At 41.9% G+C, this 20,988-nt stretch overlaps 1 protein-coding gene across 3 annotated transcripts in view; it reads right to left on the minus strand.

The window, feature by feature from the left end:
- ERICH3 (glutamate rich 3) overlaps window positions 1-20,988 on the minus strand; it is a 121,786-nt gene that overhangs the window by 54,880 nt on the left and 45,918 nt on the right. For all 3 annotated transcript variants that reach the window (XM_038745945.1, XM_038745946.1, XM_038745943.1), the window contains exons 4-7: window positions 19,479-19,550; window positions 17,528-17,656; window positions 6,259-6,417; window positions 3,149-3,358 (exon numbers count right to left, since the gene is read on the minus strand). In XM_038745945.1, coding sequence (XP_038601873.1) covers window positions 3,149-3,358; window positions 6,259-6,417; window positions 17,528-17,656; window positions 19,479-19,550 — 570 coding nt within the window. The remainder of the gene's footprint in view (window positions 1-3,148; window positions 3,359-6,258; window positions 6,418-17,527; window positions 17,657-19,478; window positions 19,551-20,988) is intronic.

Below are 20,988 nucleotides of genomic sequence, written 5' to 3' on the forward strand. Positions count from 1 at the left end.
ACGGATTAAGACTGTGAGCCCCCCGTGGGACAACCTGGTCACCTGGTGACCTTCCCAGCGCTTAGAACTGTGCTTTGTACATAGTAAGCACTTAATAAATGCCATCATCATTATTATTATTATTACCCCAGCACTTAGAACAGCGTTTGGCACATAGTAAGCACTTAACAAATACCATCTTTCATATTATTATTATTGCCCATGATGAGCTCTCATCTATAGATAGCTGGGGGTCAGTGGTGGCATAGATTATATCAAGGTACAGAGAGCAAATTGGTGTTAGAGCAGTTGAGTGTGCAAATCAGGTTGTAATAGGAGATGAGAGAGTTAAGGAAGGAGGGAGGAGCTGATAGAATGTATCAAAGCATTCTACACTCCACTTATTTCATATTCTACACTCAACTTATCTTTCATCCAAGCCCCCCATCACCACCACCTCCACGATGAGTACTGAATAGGCTACCGAAATGGCTCCTCCACTTAGACTATCAGTCATCTCTATTGAGTGACCTCTGTGTACTGGGCTCTAAATAATAATAATAATAATAGTATTTAAGTGCATACTCTGTGCTAAGCCCTGGTGTAGACACAATACAATCAGATCAGACATGATGTCTGTACCACAAGGGGGTCAGATCACACGGGGAGGGAGAACAGGTATTGAATCCCCATTTTACAGATCAGGAAACTGAGGCAGAGAAGTCAAATGACTTGCCTGAGGTCACACAGCAAGTGACAGAGTGGGGAGCTGAACCCAGTAACTTCAAGGCCCTACTGAGAGCTCACCTCCTCCAGGAGGCCTTCCCAGACTGAGCCCCTTCCTTCATCTCCCCCTCGTCCCCCTCTCCACCCCCCCATTTTAGCTCCTTCCCTTCCCCACAGCACCTGTATATACGTATATACGTTTGTACATATTTATTACTCTATTTATTTTACTTGTACATATCTATTCTATTTATTGTATTTTGTTAGTATGTTTGGTTTTGTTCTCTGTCTCCCCCTTTTAGACTGTGAGCCCACTGTTGGGTAGGGACTGTCTCTATATGTTGCCAACTTGGACTTCCCAAGCGCTTAGTACAGTGCTCTGCACACAGTAAGCACTCAATAAATACGATTGATTGATTGATTGATTTTGACTCCAGGTCTTGCGCTCTTTCCACTTGTCTTGTCTTACGCCATCGAGTTGTCTCCGACCCATTGTGACGCCAGGGCCACATCTCTCCCAGAACACCCTACCTCCATCTACAATCATTCTGGTAGCGGATCCATAGAGTTTTCATGGTATAAATATGGAAGTGGTTTACCATTGCCTCCTTCCACATAGTAGACTTGAGTCTCCGTCCTCAACCCCCTCCCATTACACTGCTGCCCAGCACAAGTGAGTTTTGACTTGTAGAAGATTGCCTTCCACTCGCTAGCCACTGGCCAAGCTAGGAATCAAATGGGTCGGCCTCTGCTTGACTCTCCCTCCTGTAGTTGAGACTGGTAGAGTACTGAAAACTCTCCACATATGACCCTGAGTGTGGGACTCTTTCCACTAGTCGCACGTTTAATGGGGACAAGATCTCCATCAGAGCTCCCAGTGGAAGGTGATATTTAAATCCTTGTTTTCAATGTTAAACATTACAATGATTATCAACATGTTCTTCTTTCTTACCCAGAAAAATTACTGAGGTAAGCTGGAATTTTCCATCTCCCAACTCTTTTTATTGGCACAGCTGAATTTTTTCTTTAATTGCCATGAGCAAATAAATCCTAGTTCTTAGTATTTACATTATCAAGCCTGAGTTTCGACATTAAACCAACTGCTTTCGGCCTTAGAATTAGCTAAGGTGCTATGAGAATATAAGCCTCAATTTCCTTATGTGAGAAAAGCATTAACATTCATTTGACTGTCTAAAATATACTATATAATTATAATTGTGATATTTGTTAAGCGCTTACTATTCATTCATTCATTCAATCATATTTATTGAGCACTTACTGTGTGCAGAACACTGTACTAAGCGCTTGGGAGTACAAGTTGGCAACACATAGAGATGGTCCCTACCCAACAGCGGGCTCACATGTGCCAAGCACTGTTCTAAGCACTGGGGTAGATACAAGGTAATCAGGTTGTCCCACGTGGGGCTCACAGTCTTAATCCCCATTTGACAGATGAAGTTACTGAGGCACAGAGAAGTGAAGTGGCTTGCCCAAGGTCACACAGCAGACAAATGGCCGAGCAGGGATTAGAACCCATGTCCTCTGATTCCCAAGCCCGTGCTCTTTCCACTAAGCCACGCTGCTTCTCTATATCATTCATAATCCTTCTATTGCTATCATGAAATCAAAAAGGAGGGAGTAAAGGGAGGAAGGTCATTTACGTTTGAGATGTGTTTTACAGATTAGCCGCCTAATTGGCCTTAAAGCATTCTGGATCAGTATTTGGAAAAATAAGCCTGAAGCTATAATTAATATCTTTGATGAGAAATGGAATGAGACCTGGGGAAAATTGTTAAAAGTCAGTGTAAGATAATAATTTTGTTAGTCACTAAAAATAAGCTTCCATATTTTATTAAAGGTAAAAAAGATGTGTCATATCTTTCTATTACAGAAAAGGTGAACTGGGGCAGTTGTAGGAACTACTGTCCTATAGCATAAAAGGGTCTGTGGATCAGTGTGGCAATTACAAAACAATTTTATCTCATCTTCTCATCTTACAATACTTGTTAAGCTCTTACTATGTGCCAAGCACTGTTCTAAGTGCTGGGGTAGATACAAGTTAATCAGGTTGGAAACAGTCCCTGTCCCACAGGAGGCTCACAGTCTAAGTAGGAAGGAGTAGGATTTAATTCCCATTTCACCGATGAAGTAATTGAGGCACAGAGAAGTTAAATGACTTTCTCAAGGTCACACAGCAGATCTTTGACTCCCAGGCCTTATATAGAGAGCCAATATAGTGCTCTTTCCACTAGGCTACACTTTTTCTCTAAGGCAAATATTTAATGGAGCCACTCAAAGTCCGATGCACTTAAGGAATGGATCCTATTTCTGTGACTAGGCCTCTTCACTCCACTTTAATCTCCACAGCCTCTACCCTTCTGGGAAGTCTTCAGCCTACTGCTGACCAACACACAAATAGGAAATCTAATTGGTTTTGTGTTACCTTTGGTGGGAGAGGTTCCAAGTCATTTGGGGCCGTGGTCGGGCGAAATCGTCTTCCTCTCAGCATCCCGGGTCGAGTTCTTTTGATGACATTATCTGTTTTAGGCGGCGGAGGAACTGGCACCATGAAATTGTTGATAATGGGAAGTTGATATGGGGAGGTTCGATTCGAAAAGCCCGTGGAGTTCAGGAACCTTACATCTTTGTGGCCCTGCAATCAGATTCCACAGTGACTAAATTCATTTGATATTAAAGGTGGGGAATGAAATTACAAAGAAACCATGGTGATTTCCCTTCACGTCTTTATGCGTCCCACATTAACAGAGCTGGAGTACGCTGGAAAGCATGCACTGCTATACAAGCCACGGCAAATGGATTCACAAGGCTATCACGACTTTACTAGAGGGGAAATTTTCACTTGCTTTAAATCCTCCATAATTTCCCAACTCTTTCAGTTGATTCCATTTGACCTTGTCACCGACCCTAACAATTAATCAATAGATCGACGGTATTTATTGAGAGCTCACTACATGCAGATGGCTGTACTAAGCTCTTGGGAGAGTACAATACAGCAGAGTTGGCTGACAAGTTCCCTGCAAGTAATAATAATAATAATGATGGCATTTATTAAGCTCTTACAATGTGCAAAGCACCATTTTAAGCACTGGGGAGGTTACAAGGTGATCAGGTTGTCCCACGGGGGGCTCACAGTCTCAATCCCCATTTTACAGGTGAGGTCACTGAGGCACAGAGAAGTTAAGTGACTTGCCCAAAGTCACACAGCTGACAATTGGCGGAGTTGGAATTTGAACCCATGACCGCTGACTCCAAAGCCCGTGCTGTTTCCACGGCTTTGTGGAAAGAGTTGTCCAAGCATCAAAACCAGGTTTAGGTGGTAGAAATATCTGCTTCTCACCTGGGACCTGACATTTCAGGCAAAATTTAATGAGCTCCTACTTGCTTTTCCCTATAGACTTACACAGACAGTGGCACTATTCCAGACTAATTTACAGATGAAACTGAGGTGCAACCACACTGGAACACAAACATCTTTCAAATTAAGCTCTCAACTCTAGAAACGCCCATTGTGTTTAATTGTCCTATATGGCATAAACACTCTCATGGACCCCATTGCCATTTCTACACACTCCCCACGTATGCTAAGGATTTAGTCTTTTACACACTTATCTATCTTGGCTGTTTATGGACTGATTGGACTGGACAAGAGAAACCCTTAGCTACTTATAAAATTCCAAAAGAGTTCACTGCGATGAATTTTCACTCTGATCAAAGATAAGCACACATCCAAGTGAAGAGAAATCAATTTGATGATGCCTTAGTTTCCCTTCACTCTGTGGAGAATCCTGCTATAAGCCATAGTGTTATAATGAAATTTCGACTATGCTGGACTTTAGTTTATATGCTCACAGCCATATGGAGCATTTAAAAAAATATATAGTCATATAGTCTTACACCTTCTGGTCCCTCACTATATATAACTTGAGCAAAATGGGATTCACATGGAGTGAATTGCTTATAGTGGCTTATCAAATTCAATCCATTAATGGTATTTATTGAATGTTTACTGTGCACACAATACTGTATAAGCGCTCGGAAGAGTTGGTGGGCATTTTCTATGTCCATAAGGAGCTTGCAGTCAAGTGGGAGGAGTTCACAGTCCGATCACTTATTCCAACTGACTTCCTGCTGAAATGTGTGACATTTGACAGCGTCAGAGCCTGGAGGAGAAAGCAGAATAAAACTCTAGAGCACTCTCAGACCAAAACCCTGTCAGCTGCATCAGGGAATGAGCGAAGCTAGATCATTCTACAAAATCTATCATGCTCTATCTAGTCTCACCTACTAACAACTGCCCTTGGGGTAAAGCTCATAGAGTTTGGAAATGGCAGGCTTGAGGCCTGGTCTCTTCTTTGTTAGGATTTCATAGGCAGTTCTGACTGGAAGATTCCTTCCTTTTCCTGTGGAATAGCACTGCCCCAGTTCTAACTGATCCATTATGGATGCTATTCCCTCAGCAGAACTTTGTCTCACGGTGAACTCTGCTTAGAGGAAAACAATTAAAGAGCAGGGAACTGTCTGAATAGAAATGAGAAGCAGTGTGGGCTAGTGCAAAGAGCACATCTCTGTGAGTCAGAGAACCTAGGTTCCAATCCTGCGCCCACCACCTTACCTGCTGCGTGACTTTGGGAAAGTCACATAACATCCCTGTGACTTAGTTCCTTCATCTACAAAATGTGGATTCCCTATCTATTTTCCTTCCTACTTCATTCATTCTATCATATTTAGTGAGCGCTTACTGTGTGCAGAGCCCTGTACTAAGCACTTGGGAAGTACAAGTTGGCAACATATAGAGACGGTCCCTACCCAACAGCGGGCTCACAGTCTAGAATGGGGGGACAGACAACCAAACAAAACATATTAACAAAATAGAATAAATATGTACAAGTAAAATAAATAAATTGATAGTGTAATAAATAAGTACAAACATATATATATATAGGTGCTGTGGGGAGGGGAAGGAGGTAAAGTAGGGGGATGGAGAGGGGTAGGAGGGGGAGAGGAAGGAGGAGGCTCAATCTGGGAAGGCCTCCTGGAGGAGGTGAGCTCTCAGTAGGGCTTTGAAGTGAGCTCTGTGAGCCCAAAGTGGAACTTGACTGATGATTTTGACACCTGTCTATATGTTTCGTTTTGTTGTCTGTCTCCCCATTCTAGACTGCGAGCCTGTTGTTAGCTAGGGACCATATCTATATGTTACCGACTTGTACTTCCCAAGTGCTTAGCACAGTGCTATGCACACAGGGAGCCTGTTGTTAGGTAGGAACCGTCTCTATATGTTACCTATTTGTACTTCCCAAGTGCTTAGTACAGTGCTCTGCACACAGTAAGCGCTCAATAAATACGACTGAATGAATGAATGAATGAATGAATCATCTTCTATCTACTCCAGCACTAAATACAGTGCTTAGTACATAATAAAGACTTCAGGTATACCACAATCACTAAGAAATCTAACATGTAAAATGTTTCGTGAGGCCCTGAAATCCTGTAATATTCTTTTAAGAATTTTTTTTTAAACAAGAAACATCTAACCCCACTAGGAAATGGAGGGTGGCTTTCACGTGCAGAGGTCTTTGATCTGAAGCCTGAAGTTCTCTTCGGGACAAATCCTCCTGAGGGAGTACTGAGAAGAGGCTGCAGTCGAACGGGACGTTGCATGCTTCCTGGGGCTGTGTTCGGTCGAGGAGGAGTCTAGACAATTAAAAAAAATTAAATTAGTCAAATGTTTCTGAGACCAATTAATAGCAAATTTAAATTGCCTGGTGTAATTAGCTCTGTTTGGTAACGAACAGATTAAGCTTTAATTATGCCCTTCCATTAGTTTCAGTCATGTGATCCAGAGACACTGTTACAGTATATGGTAGAGAAGAGTGCTTTGTAAAGATATCAACAGCATTTCAATGTTCTTCTCAACACACCTCAAACTTCCGACGATGAGGCCCTTCAAAACAAAGAAAACTCTTCCAGTAGGCAAAACGTGGCACTTGGCCCAACTATTAAGAAAGTCACTGCAGCAATCAGAGACACGGAAAAAGGCAAGGCATGATGGCATACCTTCTGAGACCTACAAGCAAGGAGGAAATAATAACGATGGCATTTGTTAAGCGCTTACTATGTGAGAAGCACTGTCCTAAGCGTTGGTGGGGTGACATCTGCTGATGACCTCATAAACAGATCTGGACCCTGGAACTGACCCGACAGACGATCACTCTTCCCACCTACAAAACTTTATTTATTAAAGGCACATCTCCAAGAGTCCTTTACTGATTAAGCCCTCATTTCCTTTTCTCCCACTCCATCACCTTGGCACTTGGAACTGCTCCTTTTATTCACCCTTCCCTCAGCTCCATAGGACTTGCATACCTATCTATACTTTATTTATTTATATTAATGTCTGCCTGTCCCTCTACTCTATAAGCTCCTTGTGGGCCAGAGAACGTGTCTACCAACTCTGCTAGGTGGTACTCTCCCAAGAGCTTAGTAAAGTGTTCATAAATATGACTGAATGATTGACTGTGATTAGCAAACTTGGTTTCTCTGAAAACTTCATTATGATTCTGAGACTATTTGAAGGTGGCCAGACTAGCTGGGTCAGGACTGGAGATCCCTGTCCAATATATCCCCCTTGGTGATGAGATAAAGTAGAGATCCATATGGGCTCAATCCTGTTCAGTGTTTCCTACACTGCCATGCTGGAAGATGCAATAATAGATCTTGGCTGCAGAATACATTTCTGCTCCTCAGGAGACTCTTCCAACGCCACAGGCTTGGAGCATCATCCAAAATCCTAGAGACAATCATTCAACAATTGCCGTACGTGAATGACTGCATCTAAAAGGCACCCACCAAAGTAGACATGCAAATACTTGTAAAGTACTTTGCCAAATCAGCCAAGCATTAAGGGCTGACTGTAAGGATAAAGAAAACCAGAGTTGTGTTTTGGCTGGCACCAGGGATATCATTGACACAAACAAAAATATATATTGGCAACACAGAACTAACCACCTTCACAGAATTTTTGTAACTAGGCAACACTGACCCGTGCTGCAAATGTTATGCAAGGAAGTAGAAAATAAAATCGAGAAGGCCAGCACATCCAATGGAAGACTGGAAAACAGTTTTCCAGCAGCAGGAACTAGGCTACATATCAAATGTAAGATCCACAGAGTAGTAGCACTATCCAATCTTCTCTGCAGCTACAGGATCAGGACTCGATACAAATACCACAAGCAATCAATATGTCAGTGGTTTTATTGAGTGATTACTGCACAGGGAGAACTGTGCTTAGCACTTGGGACAGCATCAGTCAATCAATGGTATTTATTGAGTACTTACCGTGTGCACAGTGTTATACTAAGTGCTTAGGAGACTAAGATAGAGCAGAATTGGAAGACACATTTCCTGCCCACAGGGAGCTTACGGTCTGGAGAGGGAGATAGACATTGACATATATAAATTAAAGATATGTACTTAAGTGTTGTGGGCTTGAGAGTGGGGTAAATATCTTAGGTACGAATCCAAGTACAAGGGTGATGCAAAAAGGGGAAGGAGTACGGAAAACGAGGGCTTAGTTGGAGAAGGCCTTTTGGAGGAGATGTGATTTTAATAAGGCTTTAACAGTGGGGAGAGCGGTGGACTGTCATATGTAGAGTGTAGGGCAGGATGTGGGCCAGAGGTTGATGGTGAGATACACAAGATCGAGGGAAAGTGAGTAAACAGGGATTAGAGGAGTGAAGTACATGGGCTGGGTTGTAGGAAATTTGCAAGTTAAGTAGGCGGGGGTGAGTTGATTAAGCTTTTTAAAGCCAATTTTAAGAAGTTTCTGTTTGATGCAGAGGAGGATGGGCAACCCCAGGAAATTCTTGAGGAGTGGGCAATCATGGACTGAACTTTTTTTTAGAAAAATGATCCTGGCAGCAGAATGGATTATGGATTAGAGTGGGGAGAGACAGATAGCAGGGAGGGCAGGAAGGAGGCCCAAACAGTACGCAAGGTGGTATACTATAGGTGTCTGGATCTGAGTCGTGGCAGAGTAATAAAGGAAAGGGAGGATTTTAGGAATTGAATGGCAAGACAAGATAAAAAGCAACTGAGTCTGGGAATTCATTCATTCATTCATTCAATCGTATTTATTGAGCACTTACTGTGTGCAGAGCACTGTACTAAGCACTTGGGAAGTACAAGTTGGCAACATAGAGAGACGGTCCCTACCCAACAATGGGCTCACAGTCCAGAAGGGTCTAGAATGCAGCAAGCCTCCTAGCACTGAAAATATGCTCAGCACAACATCCTGTGCTATGGGACATGTGAGAAGAATGGACTGCAAGAACCCAAACAGCTTCTGTAGGGTAGCAAGGAGGACATAAAAATGTTTTAAGAAGACAGTAAAACAAACCCTTATGAAATGCTGCATCCCCACAAAAACTGGGAGATAAGTACCACAAAGAGATGACCATGGCACCCTACTATCAATAAAGGCATGTTTTTTTATTAACAAAAATCATAGACAAGCAGGCAAGAGTTAAAACGGTAGCAGATGCTGCAAACAGACACAACAGATCTGACAGCCTATATTCATTCAATCGTATTTATTGAGCACTTACTGTGTGCAGAGCAATTAGGTGGTTGGGACTTTGGGTTCCATATATACAGATATAGACATAGGTATATAGATATAGATATATAGATATAGATATATAGCTATAAATATACATATAGATAAATAGACATATGGTATGGACTTTGGAACCCAAAATATATATATATTCAGTTATCAATGATTTCCTCACTTCAAAATTTTTAGTCCTATTTTGGACATTAGAGACCAATAGCTTGCTGATTCTTCTGCCATAACATATCCTGGATCTACCCTTCCCTCTCTATTGAAAACACTCCACAGTCATCCAAGCTGAAGTCATGTCACAGTTGACTCCTGCATCAGCCTCTTCAATGGTTTTCCCTCCTCCAACATCTTCCCACTTCAGTCCACACTCCCTTGCCTGCATGAGTGATCTTTTTCAAAGCACTGCTTCTCATTTATCTCTCCACTCCTCAAAAAACTCAAATTATGACCCATCTCCTCCTACAACAAGCAAAAATCCTTCCCATTGGCTTCAAGGCTTTCCACCACTCTCCCCACCTTACATAATGGCTCTGTTCACCCTCTATTCCCCTGTTTGCCCTCTTTGTATGTCCCAAGCTCCCCTTCTGAATGTGCCTTGTCCTTGGCTCTCCAGCCTTCAACTCTGAGCACATCATGTCTTCTGAGTCTAGAAATTCCTTTATCCAGAAATCCACCAAAAACATCAGTCCCCAGGTTTCTACTCCAGGAGGCCATCCAAGATTAATTCACGGCACCACAATCAGCCTGAACCAGTAGCAACGTGGCCTAGTGGAATGAACACGGGCCTGAGGTTCAAAAGATGTGGATACTAATTGTCATAGTATTTTCATTATGGTGCTTGTTAAGCACTTGCTATGTGTCTAACATTGTACTAAGCACTGGGGTAGGTAACCCAGTGAGAAACAGAGTGGCCTAATGGAAAGAGCACGGGCCTGGGAGTTGGAAGATATCCAAGCAAAGTAAATGAAATCAGATGAAAATGGAAAGAAAAAACACGGAATAAAAATGAATGTACCTTTTCACAACACACAAATGTTGAACTCCAGAAACGAATTCTCAAATCACTTGAACTTGGACATCGGGGGCAGAGGACGTCTAACAAGTCTGTTATATCGTACTCTCCCAAGGTCTCAGTACAGTACTCTGCACACAGTAAGTACTCAATAAGTATAATTGATCAATTGATTAGAGCCTTCTAGGACACTAACATTTATTTAGATTTAATCTGGTGCATGCATGGTTAATATTGGTTTTAAAGAATGCAAAAGACTGCGAAAACATACTTAACCACCACCCTATCACATCTTCTTCATGGAAAAATGCAAGACTGTCAAAAGAGCATGTGTCAGAGAACTAGGCCATTTCCCTAAACAAGAAAATGATGCACTAGCTGTTTGCTCTAAATGTTATATGCCCTTCATTTGCATAGGGATATCATTCAGATGGATGAACGTTCAGATGTTTAAGCTGTGATTATATTTATCTTTAAAACACAAATCTGCACAGTTAACCAACAGCTGTGTGCGGCAAACTGTTGTCTTCATTCACGTTAGAAAACCACCTGAAAATTGCAGCACTTCCCAGTGCCTGCTCGTATATTATCTTGGACTAAATATGGCAGCATAGTAATACGGTAGGAACTGTGACAGAATGCACATAAAATTGGATGATCTGGCTTTGCCTCAGTTTTCTTTGGCATTCTAACTCCCACAGAAGGGTCTTTGGGGGTGTATGTCCCAAAACCCACCGGGTTTGTTGAGTGATTTCACCCCCCTCAAATTTAATAGGAATCACATGGCTAAAACTCCGCATGATGTACCGAAAGCTTAAGTGTCATTTGGGAAAGGATGAGATAAACCATTCCTGGATGGTTTTCATTTTTTATCGGTTGCTTCGTAGAAAAACAAATTAAAGCAAGTGAACACCTATGAAGACATTCCACAAGGATTCTTGTGATGATCTATAGGGTCAGAAGGCCAATAAGAGAATTTAGCTTATAGCTGTGCTTGCCTCTCGATCCAAGCTTTGGGGCAATTCATCCTGCCAAAAGATAGAAGGTAAACTAGCTTAGCTGTTAGCCTAGAGATGGTAGGGTCTGTGTCCCAGCAAATTTGGGCCGGCAACCTGGGGACTCATTAAAGTAGACCTCCTGGGAGAAAAACCTCATTTTTAAATTACTTTCATATTTCTGCCCCATTAATGATCTCCTAAATGTAACAAAAACTATTTGTACAAAGAGCATAACTGGAAAGTTGAAAAGAAAACCTTGAAGTATTCTTGTTGAGTTGGTTTTTGGATTTTTTTTTACCCCTCTAACAGGGTGAGAGTGTAGAGTTATAACTATACCCATTGTTCACTGCCCCTCTTTCCTTTGGGGGAGCAGACACGGAGATGGATTCCCAGTACGTATTTTCCATGTTTGAATTCTTGAAGTAAATATATACAATTGAACCTGTTTCAAAACCTTCTCTGGGCAGAGCGTAATCAGCAAGTCAATAGCACCAGGAAAGGAGACCCTGTCATAAGATACATATCTGAAATTTATTTGTTATATCTGTAATTTATTTATTATTACTACTACTAATAATAATAGTATTTGTTTAGCACTTACTATGTGCCAAGCACTGTTCTAAGCACTGGGGGAGATACAAGGTAATCAGCTTGTCCCACGTGGGGCTCACACTCTTAATCCCTATTTTACAGATGAGGTAAACGAGGCACAGAGAAGGTAGGTGATTTGTCCAAGGTCACACAGCTGACAAGTGGCAGAGCCGGGATTAGAACCCACGACTTCTTACTTCCAAGCCCGTGCTTTTTCCACTGAGCCATGTCTCTCTCCCTTCCCCTGGACTGTACACGTGTTGTGGGTAGGGAATGTGTCTGTTTATTGTTGTATTGTACTCTCCGAAGCACTTAGTACAGTGCTCTGCACACAGTAAGCACTCAGGAAATACGATTGAATGAATGAATGCAAGGTATTGATTCAATATAGGCTTGAAAGATGAGCTGCCACAATTATTATGCCACTCTATACCTTCTTCATTTTGTTTAAGTGAAAGGGTTGGTTAGAGAAGCAATATGGCCAAGTAGAAAGAGCAGGGGCCTGAGAGCCAGAGGACGTGGATTCTAATTCTGGCTCTGCCACTTTTTCCTTTTCTTTTTTAATGGTATTTGTTAACTGTGGCCCATGGACTGTACTAAGCCCTGGGGTAGATATGAGCTAATCAAGTTGGACACAGTCCACATCTCGCATCTGCCTCATAATCTTAAACCCCGTTTAACAGGTGAGGTAACTGAGGCACAGAGAAGTTAAGTGACTTGCCCAAGGTGACACAGGAGACAAATGGTGTCTAATCCAAGATTAGAACCCAGGTCCTCTGAATCCCAAGCCTGTGCTGAAGGCCTCAAGTCCAAACTGTTTTGTAATCTGCTTCTTACTTGCTGTGTGACCTTGGGCAAGTCAATTAACTTCTCAGGACCTGTTTCCTCATCTGTCAAATGAGGATTTAGTACCTTTTCTCTGAATACCCTGAAGTCCCTCTATCTGACTACAACCTCCTCAGCTGCTTTTTCTCCCACACTTCTCCTCCCCGCAAATCTGGGCTGTTCCCCTACAGAGATTTCTGATCTTTTGACCCCATCCAACTCATCTTGCCCCATTTAGCCTCCATACCCAAACTACCTCCCCTTGATGACCAAACTGATGCTCTCAATCCCACCCTCTCTACTGAACGGAACTCACTCGTTCCCCATCCCTTCGTCATTCTCATACCACTAACCCACAGGCCTGGATCACCCCCTCGATCTTCTTCCTTCACTCTTGTGCATGAACCTCAGAGCGCTGCTGATAGAAATCTAGATATGAGGCTGACCTTGTCCACTTCAAGTTTACCTTACGTGTTTAACTCTACCCTCTCCTCTGCATGGCAAAATTATTTCTCCATCCTTATTGCTACCCATGCCCATTGCCCTCGCCAGTTGTTGCAGACATTTAACTCCTTCCTCAAACCCCCTGTCCCTCCACTTTCCCCATCTCTTGCCCCTAATGACCTGGCCACCAACTTTATTGAGAAAATCGAAACTCTCAGACATGATCTCCCTAAAATCTTCCCTACCCCTCGCCATTCCCTACCCTTCCTTCCCCTTCTTCAATTCTTACATCTGTCTCAACAGTATCTCAAGAGGAGATCTCCTGCCTTCTCTCAAATTCCATCCCCTCCACCCGGTCATCCAACCCCATCCCTTTGCACCTTATCAAAACACTTGCCCCTTCCCTTCTTCCCTCCCTAACCACCATGTTCAACTGTTCACTCTCCAGTGAATCTTCCCCACTGCTTTCACACATGCCCATGTCTCCCCTATCCTGAAAAAACCCTCCCTTGTCCCCACAGCTCCCTCCAGTTACTGCCGCATCTCCTCCCAACCATTCCTCTACAAACTCCTTGAATGAGTTTTCTACACCCACTCTCAAGTTCCTCGGTTCCAATTCTCTCCTTGACCCCTTCCAATCTGGCTTCTGTCCACTTCACTCCCTAGAAAACACCCTCTGAAAGGTCATCAAAGATCTCTTCTCACCAAATCCAATGGCTTCTATTCGATCCTAATCCTCCTCGACTTCTCAGCTGCCTTCGACAATGTCGACCATCCCCTTCTCCTGAAAATGTGATCCAACCTCAACTTCACTGACACTGTCCTCTCCTGGTTCTCCTCCTATCTATCTGCCCACTCATTCTCAGTCTCTTTTGATGGCTTCTCCTCTGCCTCCCATCCGCTACCTGAGGGTATCCCTCAGGGTTCAGTTCTGGGTCCCCTCTTATTCTTCATCCCCACCCAGTCCCTTCCTGTTCTCCATCTATGCCCACATTGTTGGATAACTCATTCCATGGTTTCAACTACCTCCTCTATGTAGATGATTCCCAAATTTACAACTTCAGCCCTGATCTCTCTCCTCCTCTGCAGGTTCATGTTTCCTCCTGCCTTCAAGACATTTCTACTTGGATGTTCTACCATCACCTCAAATTTAATATGTCAAAAACAGAACTCCTCATCTTCCCACACAAGAAGGAACAGGAATCAATTAATGGTATTAACTGAACCCTTACTGTATACAATAGATTTGGTAGACACAATCCCTGCCCACAAGGAGTTTAAAGTCTAGAGTGGGATTCAGACTCTGAAATAAATCACAGAGAGAAATAAGGATATGTACATAAGTGCTACTGGGAAGTGTATTAATGGAGGCAGCAAGGAGTACTACAGTGCTTAGGTCACTTGGAGGTGCTGAAATGGCAGTTGTGGGGAAATAAGAAATGAAACAACGGAAACTAAGACTGCAATGTCCTGTATAAGTTCAATTTATTGATCTGTAATTATAGATCTAAGAGAATAAATGGCCTTCATAAAGCAGTGCCCCAAACATTCATTTTAGCATTGATTCTTCAAATTGCAAAAGGCATGTATGACAATTCTTCCACTTAGCACACTGAGGATCCTGGAAATTACCCACTGCCTGCCATTCTCCAAACTCCAAGTTCAAGGGCACTGGCTGGAACCCCCCACAATTCTCCCCAACCATGACACTTCTGGTTACTACAGGGGTGTGGCCTGAGAGAAGCAATGTCAGGTCTCAGTTTCCACAGCTCAACTTTCAGTTGATGAATGGCTGAGCAATGTGCCACGGAGTCCCAAATCCTGGACTGAGAAGGGGGAATTTAGCTGTGCATTTAGCTTTGATTCTATTTGTTCTGACGACTTTGACACCTGTCTACATGTTTTGTTTAGTTGATTGTCTCTCCCTTCTAGACTGTGAGCCTGTTGTTGGGTAGGGACAGTCTCTATATGTTGCCAACTTGTACATCCCAAGCGCTTAATACAGTGCTCTGCACACAGTAAGCACTCAATAAATACAATTGAATGAATGAATCTGAACCTGCCTCCTCTGCTACTGCCCCGATGCCCAAGAAGGGCCCCAGTAGAGGCCAGTTTGCCCCAAAACCACCACAATGCCTCCATTTGGTCACAGGAGCACTAATAATAATAATAATAATAATAATAATAATAATATTTATGGTATTTGTTAAGCACTTACTATGTGCCAAGCCCTATTCCAAGCAAGACCTCATGGCAGACTCTGACATGTGTTGGTCTTTGTGGGACTAGATTGCTTCCAAGAACCAATTGTAGTGTAACCATAGGCAGAGTAAATCAGGGTTTCCCTGTTCTTTATTTTCAAGGAAAAGAGATATATAAGTAAATATATATCCAGAGCTCTGTGAGTATATAGTTTACCACCTGCTTAGGTCTTTTCATAAAAAGGACTTATGACAATTCCTGAAAACTGCACCTTAGGTCGAAATATTGCCTGGGAGCCAATTTTCTCATAGGAACAATGTTAAAAATGGGGCACTGGTTCCTGAGCCAAGTTTTGATATATTACCTTTACTAAGACAACCCAGAATTGTGTAATAAATCCATTACAGATGAGTGATAATGCTCTATTTGAGCAGGGATCATGTCTACCTACTCTACTGCACTGTACTCTCCCAAGAGTTTAATACAGTGCTCTGCACGCAGTAAGTCCACAATAAATACCACTGATTGATCACTTGATTACATGATGCACTTAGTAAAGTAATATCAGCAGGACAATCATCATCATCATCATCATCAATCGTATTTATTGAGCGCTTACTGTGTGCAGAGCACTGTACTAAGCGCTTGGGAAGTACAAGTTGGCAACATATAGAGACAGTCCCTACCCAGCAGTGGGCTCACAGTCTAAAAGGAGGAGACAGAGAACAAAACCAAACATACTAACAAAATAAAATAAATAGAATAGATATGTACAAGTAAAATAAATAAATAAATAAATAAATAGAGTAATAAATATGTACAAACATATATACATATATACAGGTGCTGTGGGGAAGGGAAGGAGGTAAGATGGGGGGGATGGAGAGGGGGACAGGGGGAGAGGAAGGAAGGGGCTCAGTCTGGGAAGGCCTCCTGGAGGAGGTGAGCTCTCAGTAGGGCCTTGAAGGGAGGAAGAGAGCTAGCTTGGCGGATGGGCAGAGGAAGGCCATTCCAGGCCCGGGGGATGATGTGGGCCGGGGGTCGGTGGCGGGACAGGCGAGAACGAGGTACGGTGAGGAGATTAGCAGCAGAGGAGCGGAGGGTGCAGGCTGGGCTGTAGAAGGAGAGAAGGGAGGTGAGGTAGGAGGGGGTGAGGTGATGGACAGCCTTGAAGCCCAGGGTGAGGAATTTCTGCCTGATGTGCAGATTGATTGGTAGCCACTGGAAATCCACAAACAAATAGCCAACTTTCACTTTACTGGAGGCAACACAGACATATAGACTGTCCCCATTGACCCCATCTGGTAAGCAGGTAACAACCAACTCACACTTTTCAAAGCTGCAACAAATGGCTTGGTGGGAGGAGAGGACTGTTTAAAGAGGATGGAGGTGAGAGAGAGTGGGAAAGCTGGGGAGAAGTCTGTATAGAGCTGGTGAGGCACAGAAAAGTTAAGTGATTTATTTGCCCAAGGTCACACAGGAGACACATGACTGAGCTAAGATTAGAACCCAGGACTGCTGACTCCCCCAGGTCCATGCCCTTTCCATGAGATCATCCTACTCCTCTGCTCCAATCTGTTGTGCTGTACAATCCCAAGCTACTACGACAGTACAGAGCAGTATGCACTTAATACCACTGACTGACCAATGGATATTATTTTAGATACAGAACTAAAGTTCATAAATGTTTGCACCTACTACATGGCTCAGTGGAAAGAGCACGGGCTTTGGAGTCAGAGGTCATGGGTTCAAATCCTGGCTCCACCACCTGTCAGCTGTGTGACTTTGGGCAAGTCACTTAACTTCTTTGTGCCTCAGTGACCTCATCTGTAAAATGGGGATTAAAACTGTGAGCCCCCCGTGGGACAACCTGATCACCTTGTAACCTCCGCTGCACTTCGAACAGTGCTTTGTGCGTAGTAAGTGCTTAACAAATACCATCATTATTATTATCATTATTACTAGACAAGACTGGATACCCAAAATTCTGGATCACCGGGTTTACTGGGTAAACCCAGATAGGCTAGTGTTTAGTGAAGAGTGAGGACTCGAACAATTCTCATCATATGATGCATATATCAACTTTGAAGATTTAGCATGACTCACCAATCTTGAAGGAACAAATTGCTCTCGAGTCAACAGGGCATGGCACCTGTGGCGGTCCTTTGGGACAGTTGGTGGATGTGGAGTCAGAAGAGTAATGTTATCTTCAAAAGGTCTTTGCCCACGTTCCACCTAGGGCAGGAGCATAATATCGTTTGAATATAAATAGAGTTCAGTGTTCCATTTGTTGTGAATTCCCTCTAAGTCTGTTTTCAGTTTACACCTTTCCATCGAATCGGCATTACAGGCTAATGACAAATCTAAAGGAAACCGAGGCGAGGTGTCGGCTTCCACCACAGAAGACGAACGTAAAAGCAAAACTTTCTACTGGTAACACAGAGGGAAATGCTGTCACAGAATAATAATTGATAAGGAAATAGAAAACCAGATCAAGAAGGCCAACATGTACTTTGGGACACTATTGGACAGAGTGTAGTAACAGCATGGTATCAGGTTCCAAGACAAACTAAAGGTTTACAGAGCTGCAGTAACTTTTCTACATCTGTGAGATCTGCCCCTTCAAGGGGGCCCATCTGGCTCCTTGAGCATTTCCACCACATCACTTTTGGGACATAATCCATACCAAATAGCAAGCAAGATCACAGTGTAGTCAATCACCTAGGAATGAAGCTAGGCTCACCTCAACCCAGGTGTACTGGGTGTGAAATGTGAGGAGATTGAAAGACAGCAGGATGCCCAAATAACTGCTGGATGGAGAACTGAAAAAGGAAAATTAGAAGCAAGGAGGACAAAGGGAACAATTTAAGGACATGATAAAGTGAATCCTCAGACAATGCTGCCCCCCAGCTAAAAATTGGGAGTCAATATTTAAGGATAGTCCAGCATGGCTCTCTGTCATCAAGAAAGGAGGAGCTTTTTAGCAGCAGAAGCTTCAGAAGGAATGAAAGAAAAGGAGGCAAAAGGGAAAACAACACCATACACTGCAAACATAACATAATACCACAATAAGGAGCAGGCTTTTAGCATACACAATGTAGCCGGAACAATAATAATAATAATAATAATAATAATAACAATAGTACTTATTAAGTGCTTACTATGTGCCAAGTGCCATCTAAGCACTGGGGTAGATACGAGTTAAGCAGATAATAATAATAAATACAGTACTTATTAAGCACTTACTGTGTGCAAAGCACTGTTCTAAGTCCTGGGGTAGATACAAGTTAATCAGGCTGGACATAGTTCCTATCCCATACTGGGCTAACAGACTTAATCCCCATTTTTTACAGATGAGGTCACTGAGGCAGTTCTGAGCCAGTTATTTTTGCCAATAAAAGACTTAAGCATCTGTGTTCAGCAAACTGTAATTCTACATTGTAGTGCTGGCATATACATATTTATAATAATCCTACATCATTTGGGCCTTACAAGGAAGATGCAGAACAACTGAAAAGCATATTAGAGAAAGTATTATTTATCTAGTTGACTTCACTTTTTACAGTATCTTAGACAAAAAGCTCACAACAGAAGATTGAGGGTTTCCAGGGTATGTTTTCCTGGCTAAAGAACTGACCACAGTTCTGTCTCTCATAGCTTTAAGATTTACAATAAAATGAAATGGGGTTCTCATAAAACTTGGAAAATATTTTTGTTTTCACCAGGTTGTAACATTACATGCTATTTGCCCGTTATTTAAATTTCAGTTTCCACCTCAGTTGAATCACACAAATAAGCACTGTACAGCTGAAATTTAAACCCCATCTAGTGCTTTCAAGTTTTACATAGGTTTGGGTAGAGTTAAAATTTTGGATGAAAGACTTGGACCAGCTGTATTTTATCTGAATGAGTCAGAAATTAGGATATATCTTACCAAAAGGACAAGATCTCAGAAGGAAATTGATGTTGAACAGGGACCCGAAATTGGCCAAAAATTGTCTTCTTCTACAATATGAGAGTGACAAGAAAATATTTTTAAGGTTTTGCAGTCTATTACCTTAATTCTCTGAACTCGATCCTTTCCAATAAAGTTGTCCAGCTTCTTTTTTATTTCAAGATGGTGGTGGCGCTAAATATACAAGGAAGAAGAGGAAAATAATACTCATTGCAGCAAAAAAACTTTAGGCATTTTATCTAGTTTAAGGCCTACATCCATGAATTATCACTGTTGCATTACTAGGCTTGCTCTGATTCATCTGCATTAAAGTTCAACACATGAATTCATTTGCTTAACAATTTTGGATGTAAATATTCACAGTAGAGTCTATTCATGAATAGTTGATTTACCTCTCTGAAAATGTCAGTGTAAATAGGTTCCTTTTATACAGTATAATGGACTCTACTTCAAAGGAAAGAAACATGGAGCCAAAAAGATATGACATTGTGAAAATTTTCCAACTTACAATTCAAAGATTGTGTCTACCAACTCTATTGGATTAATTTTTCAAGGACTTAGTACTGCTCTGCCTACTATAATTGGTCAGTAAGTACCGCTGATTGACTGATAAAGTTATTATGATATATAAGATTTACTTAGCCAGGATAGTGAACTCTGAGTAATAATGAGCAAAAGTAACCAAGGGAGAAACTGACCTAAAATATATTAGTACATTGTTGGAAATTCCACTTATATATCTTACTGAAATTCCCTCAATCAATGTGATAGCAGTATTTATTGAGTGCTTATTGTGTGCCAAGCATTGTGTTAAGCACTTGGTAGAGTACAACTGAGACACCATCCTTTCCCTCAAGAAGCTTACAATCTTGTCCGCTTTGAGTGACTTAATAAATAAATAAATAAATAAATAAATAAATAAAAATAAATAAATATGATTGATGATTGATGATGATGATGATTTATGCCTCTCCCATTAAAATATAAACTCCTTATGAGTAGGGACTGGGCTAATGATTCTCTTGCTTAGTGTTTAGTACAATGCTTTGCATTCAGTGGGCAATGAATTTTACATGCCTTTAGGTACTAACAGATGAGTTTTTATTAGCTCTTGAATCCAAGCTCACTGTGGGCAGGAAGCATGTCCACTAGCTCTGCTATATTATAATCTCCCTAGTGTTTAGTATAGTGCTCTGCACACGGTAAGCACTTAATAAACACCACTCGCTGACTGATTAACTCCTTATAATAATAATAATAATAATAATGGTGGCATTTGTTAAGCGCTTACTATGTGCAAAGTACTGTTCTAGGCGCTGGGGGGGATACAAGGTGATCAGGTTGTCCCATGTGGGGCTCACAGTCTTCAGCCCTATTTTACGACATTATGACATTAAATTATATTCTAATAATATGAAATGATTCACTCACCTTTTAAAAGTGTCCAAATAACTCCCAATTAGTAGTTTGCAATAGGTAAAATTACATAAATGTATAGCAACAAAATTCTCTTTATCTAGAGTTTATCTGTATCCTTCCTGTCTTAACTTCCTCTTCTACATATCAACAGTGTTCACATACTGGCAGCTGCAAACTTGATTCCTTATTAGAA

The sequence above is a fragment of the Tachyglossus aculeatus genome, chromosome 4 (genome assembly GCF_015852505.1).
Source record: "Tachyglossus aculeatus isolate mTacAcu1 chromosome 4, mTacAcu1.pri, whole genome shotgun sequence".
Taxonomy (NCBI): domain Eukaryota; kingdom Metazoa; phylum Chordata; class Mammalia; order Monotremata; family Tachyglossidae; genus Tachyglossus; species Tachyglossus aculeatus.